The sequence below is a fragment of the Anolis sagrei genome, chromosome 3, assembly GCF_037176765.1.
Source record: "Anolis sagrei isolate rAnoSag1 chromosome 3, rAnoSag1.mat, whole genome shotgun sequence".
Taxonomy (NCBI): Eukaryota; Metazoa; Chordata; class Lepidosauria; order Squamata; family Dactyloidae; genus Anolis; species Anolis sagrei.
Window position 1 is genome coordinate 10,719,918 of NC_090023.1, and position 23,677 is coordinate 10,743,594.

The 23,677-nt window shown below is 43.5% G+C and overlaps 1 protein-coding gene across 12 annotated transcripts in view; it reads right to left on the minus strand.

The window, feature by feature from the left end:
- The window catches only part of TENM4 (teneurin transmembrane protein 4), an 892,306-nt gene that overhangs the window by 185,120 nt on the left and 683,509 nt on the right, over positions 1–23,677 (minus strand). For all 12 annotated transcript variants that reach the window (XM_067466483.1, XM_067466479.1, XM_067466482.1 and 9 more), the window contains 3 exons: positions 16,450–16,551; positions 12,089–12,283; positions 3,665–3,865 (listed from right to left, as the gene is read on the minus strand). In XM_067466483.1, the coding sequence (XP_067322584.1) occupies positions 3,665–3,865; positions 12,089–12,283; positions 16,450–16,551 (498 nt within the window). The remainder of the gene's footprint in view (positions 1–3,664; positions 3,866–12,088; positions 12,284–16,449; positions 16,552–23,677) is intronic.

Sequence of the window (23,677 nt, forward strand, 5' to 3'; positions counted from 1 at the left end):
AAACATTTCCTTTTGTATGGACAGATGACTTCCTTTGCACTTCTTTCCATTGTGTAATATAGACAGCTATGGTCAGTCCAGAGGAGAATTTTGTTCTCCTGGTTTTCTCTGGGAGGTTAGCAACAGGCCCGTAGCCAGGATTTCGTTTCGGGGGGGGGGGGGGGGTTCGGGGGGGCTGAGTTTCGGGGGGGGGGGGGCTGAGTCTGAGTGAAAGAGGGTCTAGCCTAGCAAACCTTTTGTATCATTACCCGAATACCCCCATGCATATGGGATATATTGAGTATGGTGATCAGATCATGATATGAATAAACATATCAGTTTAAATAATGCATCAGTAAGGCCTTTTCGCGAACCACCATGAGAATTTCGGGGGGGGGGGGGCTGAAGCCCCCCGAGCCCCCCCCCCCCCCGGCTACATGCCTGGTTAGCAATATAATGATGGAGAATGGGACTAAACGAAGGATTGTTTTCTTGTATGAATTTTGCTCCCCAATGACATTCTGCTTCATTCAACAGATCTGCAGCATTGCAGTAGCTTGGCATATCCATTCAGAATTTAGAAAGGCAGTCCAAGGGAAAGCAAATGCAGCAAATAGACAAGTTCTATGCATAAACTATTTTCAGTACCATTTATTGCATAAAGCTGCTATTCAACATTAGTTATATGAGTACTGATAGCAGTTGCATACCGGATAAGCACCCACGCTATCACACATTTCTCCATTGACATAACTGTGCTGATTTTGCCGATCTGTGGTCCCGTATTCATACTTCTGCATAACATTTAACCCCATTCTCCTGTTCTTCCAGTGGTCCATAATTTTTGAAAAATAATCACAGAATCATAGGCTTGGAAGAGACTGCAAGGTCAGCCAGTCCAGCTCCCTGCCATGCAAGAACACAATCAAAGCACCCTCAACAGATGGCCATCCAGCTTCTGCTTTAAAACCTCCAGAGTAGGAGACCCCACTAAACTCTGTCAGTAGCATTTTTCACTCTCAAAAAAGCTATTTTGGGTGGTATCTCTTTTTGTGAAGCTTGGCTCCATTGCCCTGCATCCTGGTCTCTAAAGCAACAGAAAACAAACTTTCCTCCTCTTCCTTTCAACGATTTAAACATCGCTTTCATGCCCCTTAAACATAGCTTTCATCAACCTTCTCTTCTCCAAGGTAAACATACATAAGGTCTCTGTGAGTTTTCTGGGCTGTATGGCCATGTTCCAGAAGCATTCTCTCCTGACGTTATGCCCACATCTATGGCAGGCATCCTCAGAGGTTTTGAGGTCTGTTGGAAACTAGGCAAGTGAGGTTGATATACCTGTGGAATTTCCAGGGTGGGAGAAAAAACTCTTGTCTGTTTGAGGCAAGTGTGAATGTTGCAATTGGCCACCTTGCTTACCATTGAATGGCCTTGCAGCTTCAAAACCTGGCTGCTTCCTGCCTGGGGGAATCTTTTGTTGGGTGGTTTTAACTGGCCCTGATTGTTTCCCCAGTTTTTTTTAGTGTTCCCTAAGCCACTGCTCATAAGATTTGGATTCCAGACCTTTGATCATATTGATTTCCAAGAACCGCACTGGATTTTTAGAGGTCACATCACGCTGGTGGCTCATGTTAGGTTTGTGGTTTGCTAAGACTCAAAGATCCCCTTTACATAGACTGTTCTCAAACCATAGAATCATAGAATCAAAGAGTTGGAAGATACCTCATGGGCCATCCAGTCCAACCCCATTCTGCCAAGAAGCAGGAATACTGCATTCAAATCACCCCTGACAGATGGCCATCCAGCCTCTGTTTAAAAGCTTCCAAAGAAGGAGCCTCCACCCACCATCCTATGCGTCACTTCAGTGCCGACATTCTGGCACAAAAGCAGAACTGCCTCATTGCTCTTGGTGATAAGAACTTGGTGAGATTGACAGTTATTGATGGGCTTTACCTATCAATAGCTGGGAATAGGTTAATCACAGGAAGAAGGTAGACCAGCAATGGGATGCACATGCTGTTATGCAATAGGCGTAAATACTAGTTTGCTTCCTTTGTGCAACAAAGTCCTTATTCTCTGTAATGCTGAAAATTTAGGGACTAATGGAAAGTTTCATATTTGAAGGGGGAATTCTTACTGGTAAGATACATCCTTATTTTGCTTCTCTGTAACTGCACCCTTGGTTTGGGCTGCATAGACTGCCAGCAAATCCTTCCCCTCCATAAAAGTGGCTGGAAGGTCATTTATGATTTTGAAAAATGAGATTTGTAATATTGTACAGTGCATGAAAGCCCTAGGATCTATTTAAAAGGCAAATTGCAGTTCTGGGAGGATATAACAACAGCAGTCTAGGGAATCAGGAAGATGTTGAAGATGCAAACACAGCTTGGAGTTTGCATGAGATCCCAAGGGTGTGCTTTGCCCACCTCTGACATAAAAATAATTCATGAAAGTCTAGGGAGTCGCAGTTAAGGGCAATCTCATTGAGTCTATAATCGGTGCATAACCGACATAAACAAGGAGTAATATAGAGCAGACAGACATCCAAGATGAATGCCTCGAGGTCATCTCACCTGCAGAATGTGCAGGTTGTGTTATGTCTTGAGCCTATGTTAGCAAGAAGCACAAGTTCTATTATGCAGATAGTTCATCCCACATCTGGATGACCAAAAGGTCGCAGGTTCGAATCCGGGGAGCGGCGTAAGCTTCCGCTGTTTGCCCCAGCTTCTGCCAATCTAGCAGTTCGAAAACATGCCAATGTGAGTAGGTCAATAGGTCTGCTCCAGTGGGAAGGTAACGGTGCTCCATGCAGCCATGCTGGCCACATGACCTTCGAAGTGTCTACAGAAAACGCCGGCTCTTCGGCTTAGAAATGGAGGTGAGCTCCACCCCCAGAGTCGGACATGACTGGACTTAATGTCAGGGGAAAACCTTTACCTTTACCTTATCTAGATAGCTCTCTCCCATTTTTGAAGCAAAACTAACATCTGTGGACTTTATCAAACCAACCTGCTGTTCATCAACAGTTGCATTTATGTAGATAGTGAGATACATACCAAATCAAGCACCTTCAATATTGCGCCTCTCTGCATTAGCACAATTATGCTGGATGACGAATCTGTGCTCGCCCAAACAGTGCTTACCCAGCATGTCTTGTGGCTCATTTAATTTAATTCTTAGTTTGATTGTGCAATTTGATAATTAAAAAGATATAAATTAGAAAAAGCAAAGCAACTACCTTGGGGATAGCAAGGGGAAAAGGGCAGAGGAGGAGGATCTCACCCATTGGTGTCATTTGATTGCTGGCACAGAAGTGGAAAGGGACACATCATACTAAAATAAGTAATAGAAATGTAATGGGACGAGCAGCTATTGATGGATTTTACCCATAAGTGATGTTAGAATCATAGGATAGGGAGGCAAATCGAATAGTGGGATGCACACAGCATTGGAACATCACCTTTGGTTCCATGAAGTGAAATCCTGGTTTCCCTGCCTCCTGTGATAAAATCCCTATATATCAAATAGCATTTTTGATCAAATACAAACTACATGTCAGTTTTCCAGAAGATCATGGAAGGAACTGAGGCACATCAGACCAATACATACAAAACCCAGAAATAATTCCTATAATTCAGAATTTTCAAAGAAGGGATAAAGGAAAGGAAAGAAAGTGGTACGTTACCTATTGAACAGTCATGTCCAGTCCAGCTGGGATCACAAGTGCACAGGCCAGTTTCAGGCACAAAGGTGCCATGGCCAGAGCACTGGTCCAAACAGGTCGCTCTCGGTGCCTCACAGTTTGTTCCTCCCCAGCCGACAGAGCAGTGGCACTCTCCTCGCACGCACACACCGCGCCCTGAGCAGGTGGGGTCCATGCAATCCACTGCAGGGGAAAGGAAACAAAATATGTATGTAAAGATAAGCTTGATGCCACATTTGTGTCTTCATCATCATGGTTGACCTTGGACCTTCATCTAAGAAAGTTTCTCAACCTTCCTAATGCCACTTCCCCTTCATACTGACTACTGCAACGCACTCTATGTGGGGTTGCCTCTGAAGACTGCCCGGAAGCTTTAAGTAGTCCAACTTTCGGCAGCCAAGCTGTTCACTGGGGCTGGGTAAAGGGAGCGCACAACACCCTTGTTATGCCAGCTCCACTATCAGTTTCCGAGCACCATTGAAAGTGCTGCCTTTGGCCTATAAAGCCCTTAATGGTTCTGGCCCAGTTTACTTGTCCGAACGTATCTCCCGCTACAATCCACCTAGGGCCCTAAGATCATCTGAGGAGACCCTGTTAATTGCCTCCCCCCCACTGTCACAATCACATCTGGCAGGGACAAGGGACAGGGCCTTTTCTGTGGTCACCCCCCGGCTGTGGAACTCCCTCCTGAGTGAAATTGGATCTTCTGCATCCCTCATGACCTTCCAGAAACAAATTCCTGGCTATGGGATCAGGCCTTTGGAGAATAGGCTGACCTACTGACATGTTGACTTATTTAGAACTGATGGACTGCCCTTGGATAATGATTTAAATCGGTGACCACTGACTATTTGTTTTCTGTTTTTATATTGTTTTTATATTGTTTATATGGTTTTATACTGTTTATATTGTTTTATATTGTTATTATTACATTGCTGTTAATTGTATATTTATGTTTTGATGAAGGCAAAAATACCCAATATCTGAATACTCATGGGGTTGGCAGGGGATTGATTTTGTCATTTGGGAGTAGTAATTGCTGGGATTTATAGTTAACCTACAATCAAAGAGCATTCTGAACTCCACCAAGGATAGAATTGAACCAAAGTTGGCATGGAGAACGTCCATGACCAACAGAAAATACTGGAATGGTTTGGTGGGCATTGACCTTGAGTTTTGGAGTTATAGTTCACCTACATCCAGAGAGCACTGTGGACTCAAACAAGGATGGATCTGGACCAAACTTGACATGAATACTCAATATGCCCAAATGTGAACACTGGTGGAGTTTGAAGGAAATAGACCTTGATATTTGGGAGTTGTAGATGCTGGGAAGGAAAGAAAGAAAGAAAGAAAGAAAGAAAGAAAGAAAGAGGTACTGAAGGAAGGAAGAAGAGAAAGAGGGAAGCGAAGAAAAGGGGGAGGAAATGCAGAAAAGTGGTAAAGAAGGAAGGAAGGATAAAAGGAAATAAAAAGTGAAAGAAGGAAAGAAACAGGGAGGGAAGGAAGGAGAGAACGGAAGAAGGAGAGAAAGGAGGATGTAAGGAAGAAAGGAAAGAGAGAAGGAAGGATGGAATCAAAGAGCAAAGGAGGGAATGAAAGAAAGAGGTAGAGAAGGAAGAGAGGAGAGAAAGCAGAAGGGAAAGTCAAAGGGGGCAAGGAATAGCTACCTGGACTTTGTAATAGTTCAGATAGCTACCTCTACTTCAAAAATTCTTACTATAGACCACAGCAACACCTGGCAGGGAAGAGCTAATATCTTTTATAAGCCGGTGATTCAGCACTCATCTGATGTGTATGAGGTTACATTTCTATTACATAAACGGAAGCACTGTTGTAGGATCCTCAAAGCGAGAGTGAAGTCTGGTTTGGAAACTCCCTAAGGTGATCGGAGGGACGGAGGGCACCAGTCTCAGAATTCAGGTCCTTGTAGGCCAGCTATGAAAGAGAGACAGGGTTGCCTGGGAGCAAGCTGCCAGTGCCGAACATCCTTAGCAGATGGTTCAACCGCAGAGAACAAAGATTGCCGGCTAACTGACAAGGGCTACAGCTAGGCAATTAATCATCGCTCTCTAGAAGCCCAACCAACGGGAGGAAAAAGAAGGTAAGCTGTATGAGGGTCTCCATCACAGAAGGCAGCCTGGTCTGCTACCTCAGCGTTAACCCAGGAAGATAGAAGTGGATGCGAGCGTGCGAGGACACCCCATTCATCATCATCCCAGGGCCATTTTTCATGTCAAAACGAGCCCTTTCACTAGACACCAGGCACAATGGCGACTTTAATCTTGCCCTCCTGGGCCACGCGGCTTTAGACGCTTGGCGCCATAGCAAGGGTCCTGGGATAGGATTATAGCGTTTGGATGCCTGCTTTGTGGTAAAGGCTTTAATGTGTCCTCGCCTTGAAAGATGAAAATAATGGTGGGTTTTCTAGGATGTTTTCTTGAGCAGATTTAATGGCTCAGCAGAACATCTTTCATTCAACTTCAGGCTAATTCAACTTCGGGCATCTGCCACTGTAAAAAAGGTAGAAGCAATGATCTAGAGGAAACCATCAAAGTACAGTGGGTTGAATGCTGAAGTACAGATTTTAGGAACCCAGGATTTCAATCCCAGATCAACATGAAAAACCACTGGGCAACCTTGGACGAATCATAGGATCACAGAGTTGGAAGAGGCCTCGTGGGCCATCCAGTCCAACCTCATTCTGCCAAGAAGCAGGAAAACTGCATTCAAACCACTCCGACAGATGGCCATTCAGCCTCTGTTTAAAAGTTTCCAAAGAATGTGAGAAGAAGCCACAGGGAGGAGGGAGCAAGCTTGTTTTCTGCTTCCTTGGAGACTAGGATGCAATGGAACAATGGCTTCAAACTACAAGAGAGGAGATTCCATCTGAACATGAGGAAGAACTTCCTGACTGTGAGAGCTGTTCAGCAGTGGAACTCTCTGCCCCAGAGTGTGGTGGAGGCTCCTTCTTTGGAAGCTTTTAAACAGAGGCTGGATGGCCATCTGTCAGGGGTGATTTGAATGCAATATTCCTGCTTCTTGGCAGGGGGTTGGACTGGATGGCCCATGAGGTCTCTTCCAACTCTTTGATTCTATGATTCTATGATTCTAATGAGCCTCCACCACACTCCAGGGCAGAGAGTTCCACTGCTGAACGGCTCTCACAGTCAGGAAGTTCTTCTTCATGTTCAGATGGAATTTCCTTTCTTGTAGTTTGAAGCCATTGTTCCGCATCCTAGTCTCCAGGAAAGCAGAAAACAAGCTTGCTCCCTCATCCCTGTGACTTCCCCTCACATATTTATACATGGCTATCATATCGCCTCTCAGCCTTCTCTTCTTCAGGCTAAACATGTCCAGCTCCTTAAGCCACTCCTCATAGGGCTTGTTCTCATTTTAGTCGCCCTCCTCTGGACACATTCCAGCTTGTCAATATCTCTCTTGAATTGTGGTGCCCAGAATTGGACACAATATTCCAGGTGTGGTCTAACCAAAGCGGAATAGAGGGGTAGCATGACTTCCCTAGATCTAGGCACTATGCTCCTATTGATGCAGGCCAAAATCCCATTGGCTTTTTTTTTTGCCACCACTGGGATTTTGGCCTGCATCAATAGGAGCTAGAAGACCTGGAAAATTGGTTGTTGTTGATCATTCGTTCAGTCGTTTCTGATTCTTCTTGACCTCATGGACCAGCCCACACCAGAGCTCCCTGTTGGCTGTGGCCATACCCAGCTCCATCAAGGTCAATCCAGTCACTTCAAGGATCCCATCCATCCATCTTGCCCTTGGTCGGCCCCTCTTCCTTTTTCCTTCCATTTCCCCCAGGATAACTGTCTTCTCTAAGCTTTCCTGTGTTCTCATGATGTGGCCAAAGCACTTCAACTTTGTCTCTAATATCCTTCCCTCCAATGAGCAGTCAGGCTTTATTTCCTGAAGAATGGACTGGTTGGATCTTTCTGCAGTCCAAGGCACTCTCAGAACATTCCTCCAACACCACAGTTCAAAAGCACTTCACTCATTTATGGAAACTCAATTGGTTACTTTGGCAAATCAAAGTCCCTTAGTCAATGGCAAACTCTTCCCTATCCATCTCATCATGAAAATTCTGTGGCATACAACAAACCACCACCACAACCAATGATTCAGGGTATATATTTAACCTCTTTTTTGCAATTCTTTTTAGTGTTGTAGCATGATTCTATGGTCATGTGTTGCTGGAAGCTGACCATGAAATCACAATGGAAAGGTGAGTCACGCTGGAGGATGCAGAGATTGCTCCAGAGTGAACATTTTAATCGAATCCGAGAATAACCAAATCCACAAAAGTCAAACTCACAAATGTTGATGGATTACTATATTTTAAAAGGAAAAGAAAGCTCTGACAGCAAAGGAAGCGTTTCCTTTTGTTACATTTCCCTGAATCGCGCCTCTATTTTCTTCCTGTCCTTGTTTGTGTTTGCGGGCAAGGCTTTATCAATGGGGCATGGAAATTTACATCTCTTTTGCTTCTCACTTTGCCTAACGGGCAAACAGCTTTTATGTAACCATCCTTCGCTTGCGTTTTCCTCATTCACTCTCAAGCCTGCTTGGGCACATTTTACAAAGATACACATTTCGAGTCCTGTTATTTGTATAATAACTCAAAGTAGGGGAAAGTATGAATGAATGAATCCACATGCTTCTCTTTCTCTTCCTTAGTGATGGCACACTGAAAGCTACATGCACCCTTTAGTTCATAGACCGTGAACTGGATAAATCTGCAAAGCGGTTTGATTAATGCAAATTTCTTCTCCATCCTTAACGTCAAGAGCCAATGTACAAGGCACAAATGAGGAGAGGGGCCTCTATAAAGGGTTGCCATTTGCAACCGCAGTCTTGTCTGTTTTATAGCGTGCCATGTTTGCTGACAGCTGACTGATGGGTATTTTGCCGACACTCGCTCATCTGTCTGTCACTGTCGCCCCGAGAGCTGTTTTGTACAGTGCTTTGTGATAATGAAGAGCCGGCATTAAAAAACAGTTATATTCACTCAAAACCATAATAGGGACTTTTATCCCAACATAAACAAAAGAAGGAGAGAAAAAACACAGCACCGAAAATACATGGAAATGAATGTAAAGCAAGAGAAAATGCCACAATATTTGTTTATTGTTTCAGGCCCAATGGAGCACTGAAAAAGGTCTAAGGAAGGGCTTTTGAAAAGACGTATTAGATTCCAAAGCAGCACTAATTTCAAGGCACAAATATGGCAAAGTATTCTTAAGTCTTTTTGAAACCTTATTGGAGGATGATATCAGTATGACTTATTTAGGGGATCCGTCGTAGCCTGAGAATGATGGTCCTCCAAGTGTAGTGTCTTGGCGGTGAAACTGTAAGGAACTGTGGAGCCCTATTCTTGATCGAAATGTTCTCCCGCAGTGAGGACATCGGTTTCCAGGTGGAAGGTGATCCTGATCAGGGTTGGCTTGATGCAACTTCCTCTTACGTCCTCCATTCGTGCCTCTTTGAATTCCACAGCACTGCTGGTCACAGCTGACCCCCAGTTAGAGCGTTCAAGGGCCAGGACTCAATATTCCATTCTATTAGATCAGGGGTCAGGAACCTTCGGCCCTCCAGGTGTGGTGGACTTCAACTCCCACAATTCCTTGGGCCAAGGTAAGCCTTTGGGGCGAATGCCGAGCCTCAAGGAATTGTGGGAGTTGAAGTCCACCACACCTGGAGGGCCGAAGGTTCCCCATGCCTGTATTAGATGATCCCCCAGAGCCCAAGGATGATGGTCCTGTCAGGTTTTACAATGTATTGTAATGTAATATAGCTGAGTCATGCACTGCTAATGGGCTTCTATTGGAAATGCTGAGTCATGCACTAACTGTATATAGATCTTCATTTGTGGAATGTGTTCTGGCCTAGTCCAGGTGATTGTGAATGATGTAATCCTGGGTCTGAGTTAAGTCAATGAGTTGGGAACCAATCAGTGATTGCTATGTGTAAATGAATTGTATATAAGGAAGTCATGTACAGTGTATATTTCTCCTTGTGCTGTGATGTTGTTCGTCGAAGGCTATATGTAATTAAAAGAACCTGTCTGCCAAGACAAAATATAACTGTGTGCTGTGGTAAGTCTGTAATATCGTCTAGACTGGGGGAAAGACAATGGTAAAACTGACAATGGCCGGGCATGTGCTCAAGTGTCTGTAAAAGGTTCCAGAGTGACTGCAGGCTGTGGGAGCAGTTGTCTGAAAATACTGTGCAGGAAGAAGCTACTGGAAAGCGCTGAAGTTGTGCAACTGATCTGCTGCTGAATTGTGAAGTTAATCTCAACAGTTCCTCCAAGTGTAGTGTCTTGGCAGTGGGTCCGTAGGTGGCTGTGGAACCCTGTTCTTGATCCACACATTCTCCTGCAGTGAGGAAATCTATTTCCAGGAGGAAGGTGGTCCCAGTCAGAATTGGCTTGACACGCCTTCCTCTTGGCATGTTTCTCCCTTTTGCCCGTGCCTCTTTGAATTCTGCAGCACTGCTGGTCACAGCTGACCATCAATTAGAGTATTTAAGGGCCAGGGCTTCCCAGTTCTATGTGTCTATGCCACAGTTTTTAAGGTTGGCTTTAAGCCCATCTTTGAATCTCTTTTTTTGTCCACCAACATTCTTGAATTGGGAGTAGAGTAACCGCTTTGGGAGACGGTGATTGGGCATTCAGACAACATGGCCAGTCCAGCGGAGTTGATGGTGGAGGAGCATCACTTCAGTGCTGGTGGTCTTTGCTTCTTCCAGCATGCTGACATTTGTCTGCCTGTCTTCCCAAGAGATTTGCAGGATTTTTTGGAGGCAATGTTGATGGAATTGTTCCAGGAGTTGAGTGTGATGTCTGTAGACAGTCCACCTTTCACAGGCATATAACAGGGTTGGGATATCAGTATTAGGTTTTGAGAATGAGTAGAGATATGTTTCTTGTAGATGCCCAATTAAGACTTTCATTTATCGAGGAAGATAGAGGCCATTTGTTAAGAAAATGAAGGTCATTTCTCTTCCTTTATATTGATAGTTTAATTGTATAGTGTGATAGCTTTGTTAGACCCATTGTGTCACTGCTATGTTTTACACACTGTACTTTATTATATTTGTGTTCGGTTCGTGTTCCTCAAATGCTGTTTTATGTATTCAGAGAAGGCTATGGTTCCTCTTTTGATCAAAGTTAAATACACATCTTACACAGATCTGTGGATAAGTTGATGTAGATTTTTGGGGCCAAGTTTTTCTAAACTTTCTAGACTTTTACTCATATATATGTTGACCTCATGTATATAGCTGTGGTCAAGTTTGGGGCAAAATTATGGATATAGATATGACCCTTGGATAGGTTGGAGATTGCTCTGCTTCTCCATGACTGATAGAGTAGACAGGGTCAGTGCTTCTTTTAGCTTTCCCCTGGATGGACTAAGCTCTTGCCTTTCACCACTTTATTCAGAGAAGCGGCTGGCCCCTTGTTTTAATAAGAGTTCAGGCACAGTCCTTACACTGACACATGGATAAGTTGATCCCGGTTTTGGTGTCAAGTTTTAACTAAAATTTCTAGATTTAAACTCATGTTATATAGGATTTACAGAGTAGTGTTGTGCTTTCAGGGTAAACTTTGCCTCGTTTCGTGTCCCGGTTTTTGTTGGGAGCCCAGATCCATTTTTGTTGGGAGCCCAGATCCTGAAATCGGAAGGGTTTGTTACGGATCAGTCCCCCCAAAATTCGGACCACAAAGAGGGGGGGCTTCTCACCTACCCCTTTTTGGCATTCTTCTTATTTTGCACCTGCTGTTGCTGCTATGGAGTAAGTCACTCAGCTGCAGGCAGGTTCGGAGCATGCCCCGCCAGCCACTACACACACCCCACCACTCAGAATGTGTGTGTGTGTGTGTGTGTGTGTGTGGAGGGGCCTGTGGGCAGGCCCAGAGCATGGCTAGAGGCCCCACCAGCTGCCACACATGCCCTGCCACACTCTTGGAGTGTGTGTGTGTGTGTGTGGGGGGGGAGGGTGTAGACAGGCCCAGAGTGCGTTTGCAGGCCCCACCAGCCACCACGCACACCCCGCCACACTTCCGGAGAGTTTGTGTTTGTGGTGGGGTGTGCAGGTAGGCACAGAGTGTTCCTGCAGTTTAGCTTCAGGCCTGCCCAAATGCAGGCAAGAAGGCAATTTCAGCTCGATATGAAAGCAGGCTTTTGTGTTGAGCAGATTTCTGTGTGTGGAGACGCCTTCCTGTTTCATGTTTCCGAAGAAATGGAAGACACGAAAGAAACGGTAGGAATTAATTTCGCACACATGACTAATACAGAGTAATCATCAACAGGGCTCTTTTGCCTGTAGAAGGGAAATTGCAAGCAAAGAAAAAAGGTACAAGTGAATGGTGCTCAGGAATACCTTCTTCGCAGCTCTCTCCTTTGTACCCTGGGTTGCAGATACAGGTCCCCATGATGCAAGTGCCATGACTACTGCAAGAGATATCGATGCACTGGTTGGTCGGGACGTCACACTCGGCCCCTTTCCATCCGCTGTGGCATAAACACCGCCCTTTCATGTACTGCCCATTTCCACTACACAACACAGGGCACGATGCTGCAACAGAACGTAAAAGGGAAAAGAACATGAAATTTTGCCATATTGGAGTCTAGAATATATTATCTCTATCTTCATCGGAATAGTTCTGTCTTGCTCTCTAACTAAAGTTCTCAGGGCAAAATGCAATAAAATCAATTTAAATCTGAGCCATTTAAAATAATTTTAAGCAACAAAGATTTCAGCAATTTAAAGCAATTTGAGCTATTTAAAACCATAATATAAAATCCTTTAAATAGCTAAAATCATTAAAGAAACTGATGAGTTAAAACAAGACCAGTCAGAACAGTTCATAACAGTAAAGCATACACAGTTGCAGATGTGGATAAAATACATTAGGATCCAAATGCTTTGGTAAAAACACAAAACAAAACAAAACAAAAAACCACAATTTCCTTTGACATTGGGGATTATGCTAGTATTCATACCAATTGTTGTTCAAAGGGGAAGGTATTCCGTGACCTCAGGCTGCCACAAAAGAGAAAGACTGGGTCCCACACGTCCACCCACTTTGTTTTATGACTGATGGGACAGTTGTTGTTGTTCATTCATTCAGTCGTTTCCAACTCTTCGTGACCTCATGGACCAGTCCACGCCAGAGCTCCCTGTCGGCTGTGGCCACCCCCAGCTCCTTCAAGGTCAATCCAGTCACTTCAAGGATATCATCCATCCATTTTGCCCTTGGTTGGCCCCTCTTCCTTTTTCCTTTCATTTTCCCCAGCATCACTGTCTTCTCAAAGCTTCCCTTTCTTCTCATGATGTGGCCAAAGGACTTCATCTTGGCCTCTACTATCCTTCCCTCCAGTAAGCAGTCAGGCTTTATTTCCTGGAGGATGGACTGGTTGGATCTTCTCACAGTCCAAGGCATTCTCAGACCTTTCCTCCAACACCACAGTTCAAAAGCGTCTATCTTCCTTCGCTCTGCTTTCCCTATGGTCCAGCTCTCACATCCGTAGGTAACTACGGGGAATACCATTGCTTTAACTATGCAGATCTTCCAATCCTTAACAGTACCACTGCTAATATGTCTCCTCCAAAAGTACAAACCGTGACTCAATATAGCCACACAAAAACAATTTTAAGACCATATAAGCTCATGATAGGACCAATAAACTCATGATATGACTATAAATCAAGGGTTTGCATCCCTATTGTATGCTAAACATCTTTTTATAGCCAAGAGTTTATTCCTAATTTTTAGGTGGAATGTCTTTTTCTGCTTTGATATCTGGAGCAACAGATAACAAGCTCATTCCATCTTCATCTCAAAGGAGACATGATGGTCATGTATAAATATGTGAGGGGAAGTCATAGGGAGCAAGCTTATTTTTTGCTGCCCTGGAGACTAGGACGCAATGGAGCAATGGCTTCAAACTACAGGAAAGGAGATTCCACCTGAACATTAGGAAGAACTTCCTGACTGTGCGAGCTGTTCAGCAGTGGAACGCTCTGCCCCGGAGTGTGGTGGAGGCTCCTTCTTTGGAGGCTTTTAAGCAGAGGCTGGATGGCCATCTGTCGGGAGTGCTTTGAATGTGATTTTCCTTGGCAGAATGAGTTTGGACTGAATGACTCACGAGGTCTCTTCAACTCTATGATTCCACATGACATCCCGTCAGTGAGTATATGAGACCTCTCAGTCTTCTCCAACGTAAACAGATCCCACTATGCCGTTCCTCATGAGACCTGGTTTCTAAACCTTTGATGCAGAATGTATCATCTGTGAATGAAAGGAAGAGCTTTGGTGATGCAATTTTGGGTGTGGGACCATAGCTCTCTCTAGATTTTATGGGCAATCTTTTCAGCCTGGTTGCATGCATTTAGACCTAGATACCATCCATTATTTGGGTTGCTGTAGGTTTTTTTTCGGGCTATATGGCCATGTTCTAGAGGCATTCTCTCCTGACCTTTCGCCTGCTACTATCGCAAGCATCCTCAGAGGTAGTGAGGACCTCACCTCACTACCTCTGAGGATGCTTGCCATAGATGCAGGTGAAACGTCAGGAGAGAATACCTCTAGAAAAATGGCCATATAGCCTGAAAAACCCTACAACAACCCAGTGATTCCGGCCATGAAAGCCTTCGACAATACATCCATTATTTGTTTACTGTCCAAACAATTGTCACCAAAGCGTCCTAATTTTGCTGCCTTGAATCTACCAAAAGCCTTGCTGTGACAGCTTTCTGAGCTCTAACTGTGGAATTTCTGTTCAACATATCTAAAAAGCTAAAATGTTTCTTCTGAGTTGGAAAGATGGCCTACAGATCTGAGTACTGGGTTGTTGTAGGTTTTCCGGGCTATATGGCCATGGTCTAGAGGCATTTTCTCCTGACGTTTCACCTGCATCTATGGCAAGCATCCTCAGAGGTAGTGAGGTCTGTTGAAACTAGGAAAATGGGTTTATATATCTGTGGAAAGACCAGGGTGGGACAAAGGACTCTTGTCTGCTGGAGCTAGGTGTGAATGTTTCAACTGATCACCTTGATTAGCATTTAATGGCTTGGAAGTGCCTGGGGGAATCTTTCTTTGAGAGGTGATTTGATGTGCCTGATTGTTTACTCTCTGTTGTTTTGCTGTTGTAATTTTAGAGTTTTTTAAAATACTGGTAGCCAGATTTTGTTCATTTCCATGGTTTCTTCCTTTCTGTTGAAATTGTCCACATGCTTGTGTATTTCAATGGCTTCTCTGTGTAGCCTGACATGGTGGTTGTGAGAGTGGTCCAGCATTTCTGTGTTCTCAAATAATATACTGTGTCCAGGTTGGTTCATCAGGTGCTGAGTACGTCTCCTTTGTTTCTACAGTGAGGCCATCAAGAATGAAGAAGTTTCCTCATTTTAGCACTTCATACAAATCTTATCTTGTGGTTTATCTTGACTATGGGAAGGCACCAAATTCCCAGCTTATGGTTGGAAGTCAGACTGGTTAATTTGCTAATTTTGTTCCTACCAAGTTCTCCCCTTTTCCATTGACGCTGACACAGACGACTTCATTCTCCTGCGCCCTGCCATTTGCCTCCTCACTTGCAGTGTATTACTGATGCCCACTTCCTGGAAGGCATTCTGGAAACTGATTTTATACAATATTAAATTAGCAGTCTGTCCAGGCTTTGACATAATGACAAGCTGCAGCTAATAAAATTGTAAGCTTCTGCTCTCCTCCCTGCGGCAGTGCCAGCTGAGAGGAGGGGGTGGCAGGGGAGAACAGTGGAACATGCAAGAGCCAAGGCTTCAAGCAGCTTGTTCCCGTAATGATAAAATGCATCATGCCCAAATGCAACCAGTTTGCTAAAACAGATTATCAGACACTTTCCAGAAATACTGTGATCCTAATGGTAGCCGTTGAAACCACTGTTTCAGAAATAGAATGTTTCCTGGAAAAGCAGTGAACAGTGGTTGATAGTTGGAATTGTCATAAACTTCTCCAGGCTGTAATGTGCCAAGTTTTTCGGTCAGCATGGATTGTGCAAATGTGCTCTTCCATAGGATGCCCATATAGCTCTTTCTGAGCCACTATTGGGGTAGCAATATAAAGAGAATAAAGCTAAAAACCAAGCTTTGCATGGGTTGTTGTAGGTTTTTTCGGGCTATATGGCCATGGTCTAGAGGCATTCTGTCCTGACGTTTCGCCTGCATCTATGGCAAGCATCCTCAGAGGTAGTGAGGTCTGTTGGAACTAGGAAAAAGGGCTTATATATCTGTGGAATGACCAGGGTGAGATAAAGGACTCTTGTCTGCTGGAGCTAGGTGTGAATGTTTCAACTAATCACCTTGATTAGCATATAATGGCCTGACAGTGCCTGGAGCAAACTTTTGTTGAGAGGTGATTAGATGTCCTTGTTTGTTTCCTCTCTGTTGTTGTGCTGTTGTAATTTTAGAGTTTTTTTTAATACTGGTAGCCAGATTTTGTTCATTTTCATGGTCTCCTCCTTTCTGTTGAAATTGTCCACATGCTTGTGTATTTCAATGGCTTCTCTGTGTAGTCTGACATGGTGGTTGTGAGAGTGGTCCAGCATTTCTGTGTTCTCAAATAATATTCTGTGTCCAGGTTGGTTCATCAGGTGCTCTGCTATGGCTGATTTCTCTGGTTGAAGTAGTCTGCAGTGCCCTTGCATGGTTACAGAATCCCATTTTACATACCAAGCCATGTGTAATAACAACAAAAATCCTACCTCGGCCACAGTCTGGGCCCAGAAAACCAAGAAAACAATGGCAGGTCCCAGAAATACAATCGCCATTCCCGTAGCAGTTGCTGGGGCAGTTATCCACCGATTCTAGGGAAAGAAAGAGAGAATATGAATTTACATAACTGAAATGAGGAGGGATGATGGAAAGGTCAACACACAACAACTGTGAGTATGAAAGGACAGGGCTTAAGACATGCACACACCAGGCCTGGCTTGCAGTTGTGGTCTTTTGCAAAGCCACTTCGCTGAAATCAAAAGTCTTTGGGTCTTACAGAATGGGAAGTTCAACAAATACTGAATGCTTTCTTATATTTGAAAATATTTACATCCTGCCACATAGCAAAAGCTCTCTGAGAGGTTTAGAATTACGTTTTTTATAACATTAGAACAGTATGCCTTTATAGAAGTGTACTGACATATTTCTTATTTATTTATTTTGTCAAGTCAACATCAATTTATGATGATGCATACTATGAATGAGACATCCAAGATCTGCAGTCAACAACTACATTGCTCATGTCTTGCAAATTCAGGGTTGTGGTTTCCATGAATCAATCCATCTGTAATATGCTTTTCCTCTTTCCACTTTTCTGAACCTTATCATCTCTTCCAACACGTCATGCCATCTCATGCTGTTCGCTTCTGTGGTGAAAGCTGATTGGCACAACTTGGGGATCACAACCAGATACAGTGAAGACATCTGCCCTTGTGCTGTGCTACTTTGCAGCTGAGTATGAATGCCCAGTGTGGAACAGATCTCACCACACTAAAACAGTGGATGTGGCTCTGAATGAGACATGCTGCATTATCACGGGGTGTCTGCGCCCTACACCACTGGAAAAATTACACTGCTTAGCCGGTATTGCACCACCTGACAACCGCCAAGAAGTAGCTGGCAATAGTGAAAGGACCAAGGCAGAGACATCTCCAGCTCATCCCCTGTTTGGGTATCAGCCAGCACGTCAATGACTTAAATCTAGAAATAGTTTTCTAAGATCTACAGAGACACTCGCTGGAACACCTCAGCAAGCGAGAGTCCAAAAGTGGCAGGCTCAAACCCAGAACCTCAACCAATGGCTGATACCAAATGAGAGACTCCGCCCTGGGCACACAGAGGACTGGGCAACTTGGAAGGCACTGAACAGACTGCGCTCTGGCACCATGAGATGCAGAGCCAACCTTCAGAAATGGGGCTACAAAGTGGAATCTCGCCCTAGGGCTGAGAACGGCGGTCTACAAATGCAGTAATAAATAAATAAATAAATAAATCCTCGACATGTGAGTGTGGAGAGGAGCAAACCACTGACCACCTGCTGCAATGCAACCTGAGCCCTGCCACATGCACAATGGAGGACCTTCTTGCAGCAACACCAGAGGCACTCCAAGTGGCCAGATACTGGTCAAAGGACATTTAATCAACTACCAAACTCACAAATTTTGTATTCTGTATTTTGTATTTTGTCTGTTTGTTTGCTTTGTTCTGTTAGAAATGTAATATAACTGACTGGTTGCTGATGACTCGATAAATAAATAAATATAAATGCCATCTCATGGTATGTCCAAAACCAGACAGCTTCAGTTTAGTTAACTTTGATACTAGTGAGATCTTAATTCATTTAAATGTTTGTATACAATGATCCTTGAGTAGGCATACGACAAAACCATGACAAACAATTTATAACGGTAAGAATAATTTAGGCTGAAAATGAATGCAACGATCTGACTGCTTAAAACAAAATAATTTTTTCCCAAACACATTTCTTGTTACTGGTTTCAAAACACTTACAAAGGAATTGGAAATATTATGTCCTGGATAATCCTGACTTTTGTACTGAATGATCTATCTTTCCACACTTGAGGATCTTGTTTCCTTTGTTCATAGCTGCTTTTCCAATATTTTGTCTTTTTCTTATTTCTTGAATGCAGTCTTAATCCTAGTTTATAGAATGTCAATTTTTGTAAGTGTTGGAAAATTCTGATGAGAATTTTCACAGTCCAGGAGTTATTTTATGCAAAAATTACATGGAAAAGTTTTATTTTATACGCTTCAGATCCAACCCATCTTTGAGACCTCATCTCCTCCTATGAACTGGTGCAGACCTTGAGATCTGCTGGGGAGGCCCTTCCCTCGGTCCAACCACCATCACAGGTGCGGTTCGTGAGGTACGAGTGAGAGGGCTTTCTCGGTGGTGGCTTCCTGGCAATGGAATGCTCTCCCTAGAGAGATTAAATTAGCCCCAAACCTCGAAACCTTCCATTTGGGCCCTAAAAGCATAGCAGGCATTTGACCAGGAATAATGTACTATAGGCATGTGATGATGTTGACCATTGTTATTTGGCACTTTAGTTCATTTTTGAAAAAACTCAATGACTCACAGGTATGCCTGTTTTAGAAATTAATTTTTTTAATCTATTAATGTTGTCCATTGAGTGTATTCAAATTGTGTATTGTTTTGATGATATGTAACTCTATTTTATGTGTGGCATCTTGAGTACTTTATTAGCCACCCTGAGAATTATTATTATTCAGTTCTTGTGGGTTTTTTCGGGCTGTATGGCCATGTTCTAGAGGCATTTCTCCTGACGTTTCGCCTGCATCTATGGCAAGCTTCCTCAGAGCCATTATTATTATTATTATTATTATTATTATTCAGAAAACAGCATTTTTGTATAGGAAATTTTTCTTCTGCCCCAAAATTATGGTACTTTGTGTGCAGAAAATTCTTCTTCTCCTTTTTTGGCATAGAAACTGCTGTTTTCAGAGGGAAAAAACTCTGGTGTAAATTTTGCACAGAATGAGTCCCAAAGAGTAAATAATTTTCAAAAACTACATTTTAAAACCTTTCTTTTAACAGTAAGAAAATTAATAAATTTACTCATTGCTTCCTCTAAGTACTACCTTCCTAATGGGCCACTAGACCTTCCTTTCTTCTAAGAATTCAAAAGATTAGGATGTATTTCTACTATATAGTTTAATGTATGTCTTTAGTATATGACACCTTTCTGTTTAATGTCACTAAAGCTGGGTAACCACATTAAATTTGTACCAAAAAAAAAAGAAAACATAGAAACCACTTCTTTAAAAAAAACTGTGCATTCCACCACATATCTAAAAATAATGCAATTCCTCCTTCTTTAGGGGATAGAGGAAAGAATACAATTATTCAATTTCTTCGCTTCTGCTAAACAATTCCAGAGAAATCTAGGCTTTGCCAAAACACCAGCCATTTCTCATCTTCAAAAAGCAAGTAGGACAAAGGAAAATTGTATCTGGCATTTTCTGCTTCGTTTTTATGACAGCTCAAACCATGAATGTTTACCATTTTCTTTTCATACACTACATGGCTTATTAAATGTTAAATTCTCCCCAAAGACAGAATAAAGATAATTTCTGGTTATTTCAAAGCATATGTTCTCAGCGTAAAGACAGGGTACAATTGCTCATGAGGGCTTTGGCGAAATGACAAAATAGCATGGTTCGCTTGAGTCTATTGTTTCCGATCCTCTCTAAATGTAATGTGTGTCATATTAAAATGGAATGTAATTATATAGGGGTGGCCTTAAACTTAGCTGGATTCGTTTTTAGTTGAGACAGGTTAGAAACAGGGATGGTGCTGAAGAAACAGCTTCTATTTTCTCTCTCTCAAAGACTTTGAATCAGTTCCTTCCATCAAATGACACATCTCTAGCATTTCTAACTTCTTTTCTAGAAGGAATATTAACTGGAGGAACACTTATGCAGAGATGGCGTAAAGGACCTTTCCAAAAGTTGGTATGGGATTGACTGCTTAAGTGCAGTCTATGACCAAGACCAGGAGTCAATGTGCCATAGTTATTATGCGCATCAGACTATCACTTCAGAACAGGGTTTGAATCCCCGATCAACCATGAAAACTCAACAGGTGATCTAGGACAAATCACATATTGTTAGCTTCAGAAAAAACTCATGATAGGTTCACCAAAGGTTGGAAATGACTTGAAGACACACAACAACAGTAACAGCAACAATAACCACAATGGCCAAGACCCTACTCACCAGCAAAACTATGCTGGTGGAAGAGAAGGCATGGTTAAACGCTTAAACAATGGGACTTGAGCATCCACCAGTTTTGGGATTCATGGGGTGGTGGTTCCAGAACCAAGCCTCAGCCGATACCAAATGTCAACTACATAAGATACAGATTTAGACAGTATTGCACCAATTTAAAGTCAATGTATTGTCGAAGGCTTTCATGACCAGCATCACTGGTTGTTGTAGGTTTTTCGGGCTGGTATAGCCATGTTCTAGAAGTATTCTCTCCTGATGTTTCTCCTGCATCTATGGCAGGCATCCTCAGAGGCTGTGAGGTCCTCACAAGCTCTGAGGATGCCTGCCATTGATGCAGGTGAAACGCCAGGAGAGAATACTTCTAGAACATGGCCAATGTACTGTCGCGTGCTGGGTTTGAAACGAATTGCTTTTAAAACAGGACGTGCAACTTTAGCCCAGCGGGAAGCCAGGAGGCCTGAAGAGAAATTTGTAAGGATTTTCACCATAAATAGTCTTTAGAGGACTTGTAAAATATAACAAAGTCTTTTATTGGTGAACAATCAACAGAAAGGTTCTTGTGGGTTTTTTCGGGCTATAGGGCCATGTTCTAGAGGCATTTCTCCTGATGTTTCGCCTGCATCTATGGCAAGCATCCTCAGAGGTAGTGAGGTCAACAGAAACTTCCTTTGTCTTCAAAAGGTTAAACAAATGCTTCCAGGCTTTGTGCAACCAGTGGCTTCTAACTGTTACTTTTACTCTAAAGGAAAATCCCTTTCCAAACTTCTCCCAGGCTAACTGTGATCCTAAACCTAACTGATGTGGGCTCCACTACCGGGTTGGACTGCGTCTCAAAGCACCGAATGGACCTACCAGTAGGCCTGTAGTCACTTCAGCTGGAATTCTTAGATGTTCAAAGCTGTTTTTTTCCCTCCGAAATTCCTCAGATCTTTAGGGCTGTTTCCCTAGGAATCTTTGGGAATCCTTTTGCTCTTAAACCTGTTCTCCCCCAGAGGTCTTAAGCGTTGAAGCCTTTGTACAGGAGAAGTCTGTACACATCCAGTACATTGACTTTCTTTGCTGAGACTGACTGAAAATGGCCCCCTTCCTTTCTCAATTGTCCTGAACAGGGGGCGGAACCAAACTTAACGATGATGGACAGGGGGCCTGCCCTATAACTGCAAACTTTAACAGGAAGCCACCCTTCTGCAGAATCTCAAGCCTTGCGCTGCAAGCAAACACTTAATACAAAGCAAATAAAGTGGGAGCTTCTGGTACAGCTGTACCAGCACAGCCATACAGCCTGAAAAACCTAGAACAACCCAATTTAAAGTCAAGCAACCAAATCTCAAAGTAGTGAGATGAGTCAGCAGGCAGAAGTATTGTTGTTGTTCATTCGTTCAGTCGTCTCCGACTCTTCGTGACCTCATGGACCAGCCCACGCCAGAGCTCCCTGTCGGCCGTCACCACCCCCAGCTCCTTCAAGGTCAGTCCAGTCACTTCAAGGATGCCATCCATCCATCTTGCCCTTGGTCGGCCCCTCTTCCTTTTGCCTTCCACTTTCCCCAGCATCATTGTCTTCTCGAGGCTTTGCTGTCTCCTCATGATGTGGCCAAAGTACTTCAACTTTGTCTCTAGTCTCCTTCCCTCCAGTGAGCAGCCGGGCTTTATTTCCTGGAGGATGGACTGGTTGGATCTTCTCGCAGTCCAAGGCACTCTCAGAACTTTCCTCCAACACCACAGCTCAAAAGCATCTCTCTTCCTTCGCTCAGCCTTCCCTAAGGTCCAGCTCTCACATCCGTAGGTTACTACAGGGAATACCATGGCTTTGACTATGCGGATCTTGGTTGCCAGTCTGATGTCTCTACTCTTTACTATTTTATCGAGACTGGGCATTGCTCTCCTCCCAAGAAGGAAGCGTCTTCTGATTTCCTGGCCACAGTCTGCATCTGCAGTAAGGCAGAAGTATAGCCAGGACTTAAAGAACAAGTCAAGGATCAGGAAGTAATGGCCCAGGCAAAATCCTACCCTGAAGCTATTACAGCCCTTCCTTTTGGGAAGAACCGCACCCTCCCCACAGCTCAATGGAGTCACACAAGAATATGGAAAGCCTTTATCCCCTAAGGATGCATTCCAGCCTGTCTCCTCGGTGGGTCAGCAGATTGTGTAACTTCCCAATCTCCCAGCCGCATTAGTCCCCGTTACTGTAAAAGCAGACTGTAGAGTCCACAAACATTCTTACCAGCTTACAAGCATCACGAAAGATTACTGCGGCGAACTTTTTAAAATCTGGCCTCGTTCTGTCTTGCAATTACCTACGTGAATTACTTTTTCTTTGGACAAAATGCAATTATATATATTAAAGAGATGGACAAATTGGCCAGACTCCCAATAGGTCTTTCTTTTTCCCTTGGTTTTGGATTAATTATCTGCCCTCCGGCTAGCTGGGTTGGCCAGCAGAACACTGACTGTTGCAGTATTTCTTCCTTATTTATTCACTGGGTTGCATCGGGCTTAATTACTAAGGGTCTCTGTCTCTTGGGCTGGAGGCCAAGGCAATGTCTGCCTGATACCAGGCCTTATTAGAGGTAATGCAACTGCATGTTAAATGTTACATATTTTATAGCCTCCAAGCATTGAATAAAGACGGAAACGTATGCCAAGAATAAAAAAGCAAAAGAAAACATACGAGATGCTATGCATTTAGCATGGTAAAGAGAGAAAGAGATGTTTGAGGGAAACAGGGGATAGTGGTGGCAGATAGCAACAGATTGCCATTAATTAGAACTGGCACCAATTTCAGACTATGGATTAAGTATCACATCATGCCATTTTCCTGCTTCTTGGCAGAATGGGGTTGGATTGGATGGCTCACGAGGTCTCTTCCAACTCTATGATTCTATGTACCATATATAAGTAAACTGTGTGTATATGTTGAGGGCAGATCTGGTGGACAAAATTATGGATTTTGATGAGTAATGGATAAGTTGTGGGTCATTTTGTGGAGAGGGTAAGAAACAGTTTCATTCCAGGTGGCCAGCTAGAATCATAGAATCATAGAGTTGGAAGAGACCTCATGGGCCATCCAGTCCGACCCTCTGAGAAGAAGCAGAAAAATTGCATTCAAAGCACCCCTGACAGATGGTCATCCAGCCTCTGTTTAAAAGCTTCCAAAGTAGGAGCCTC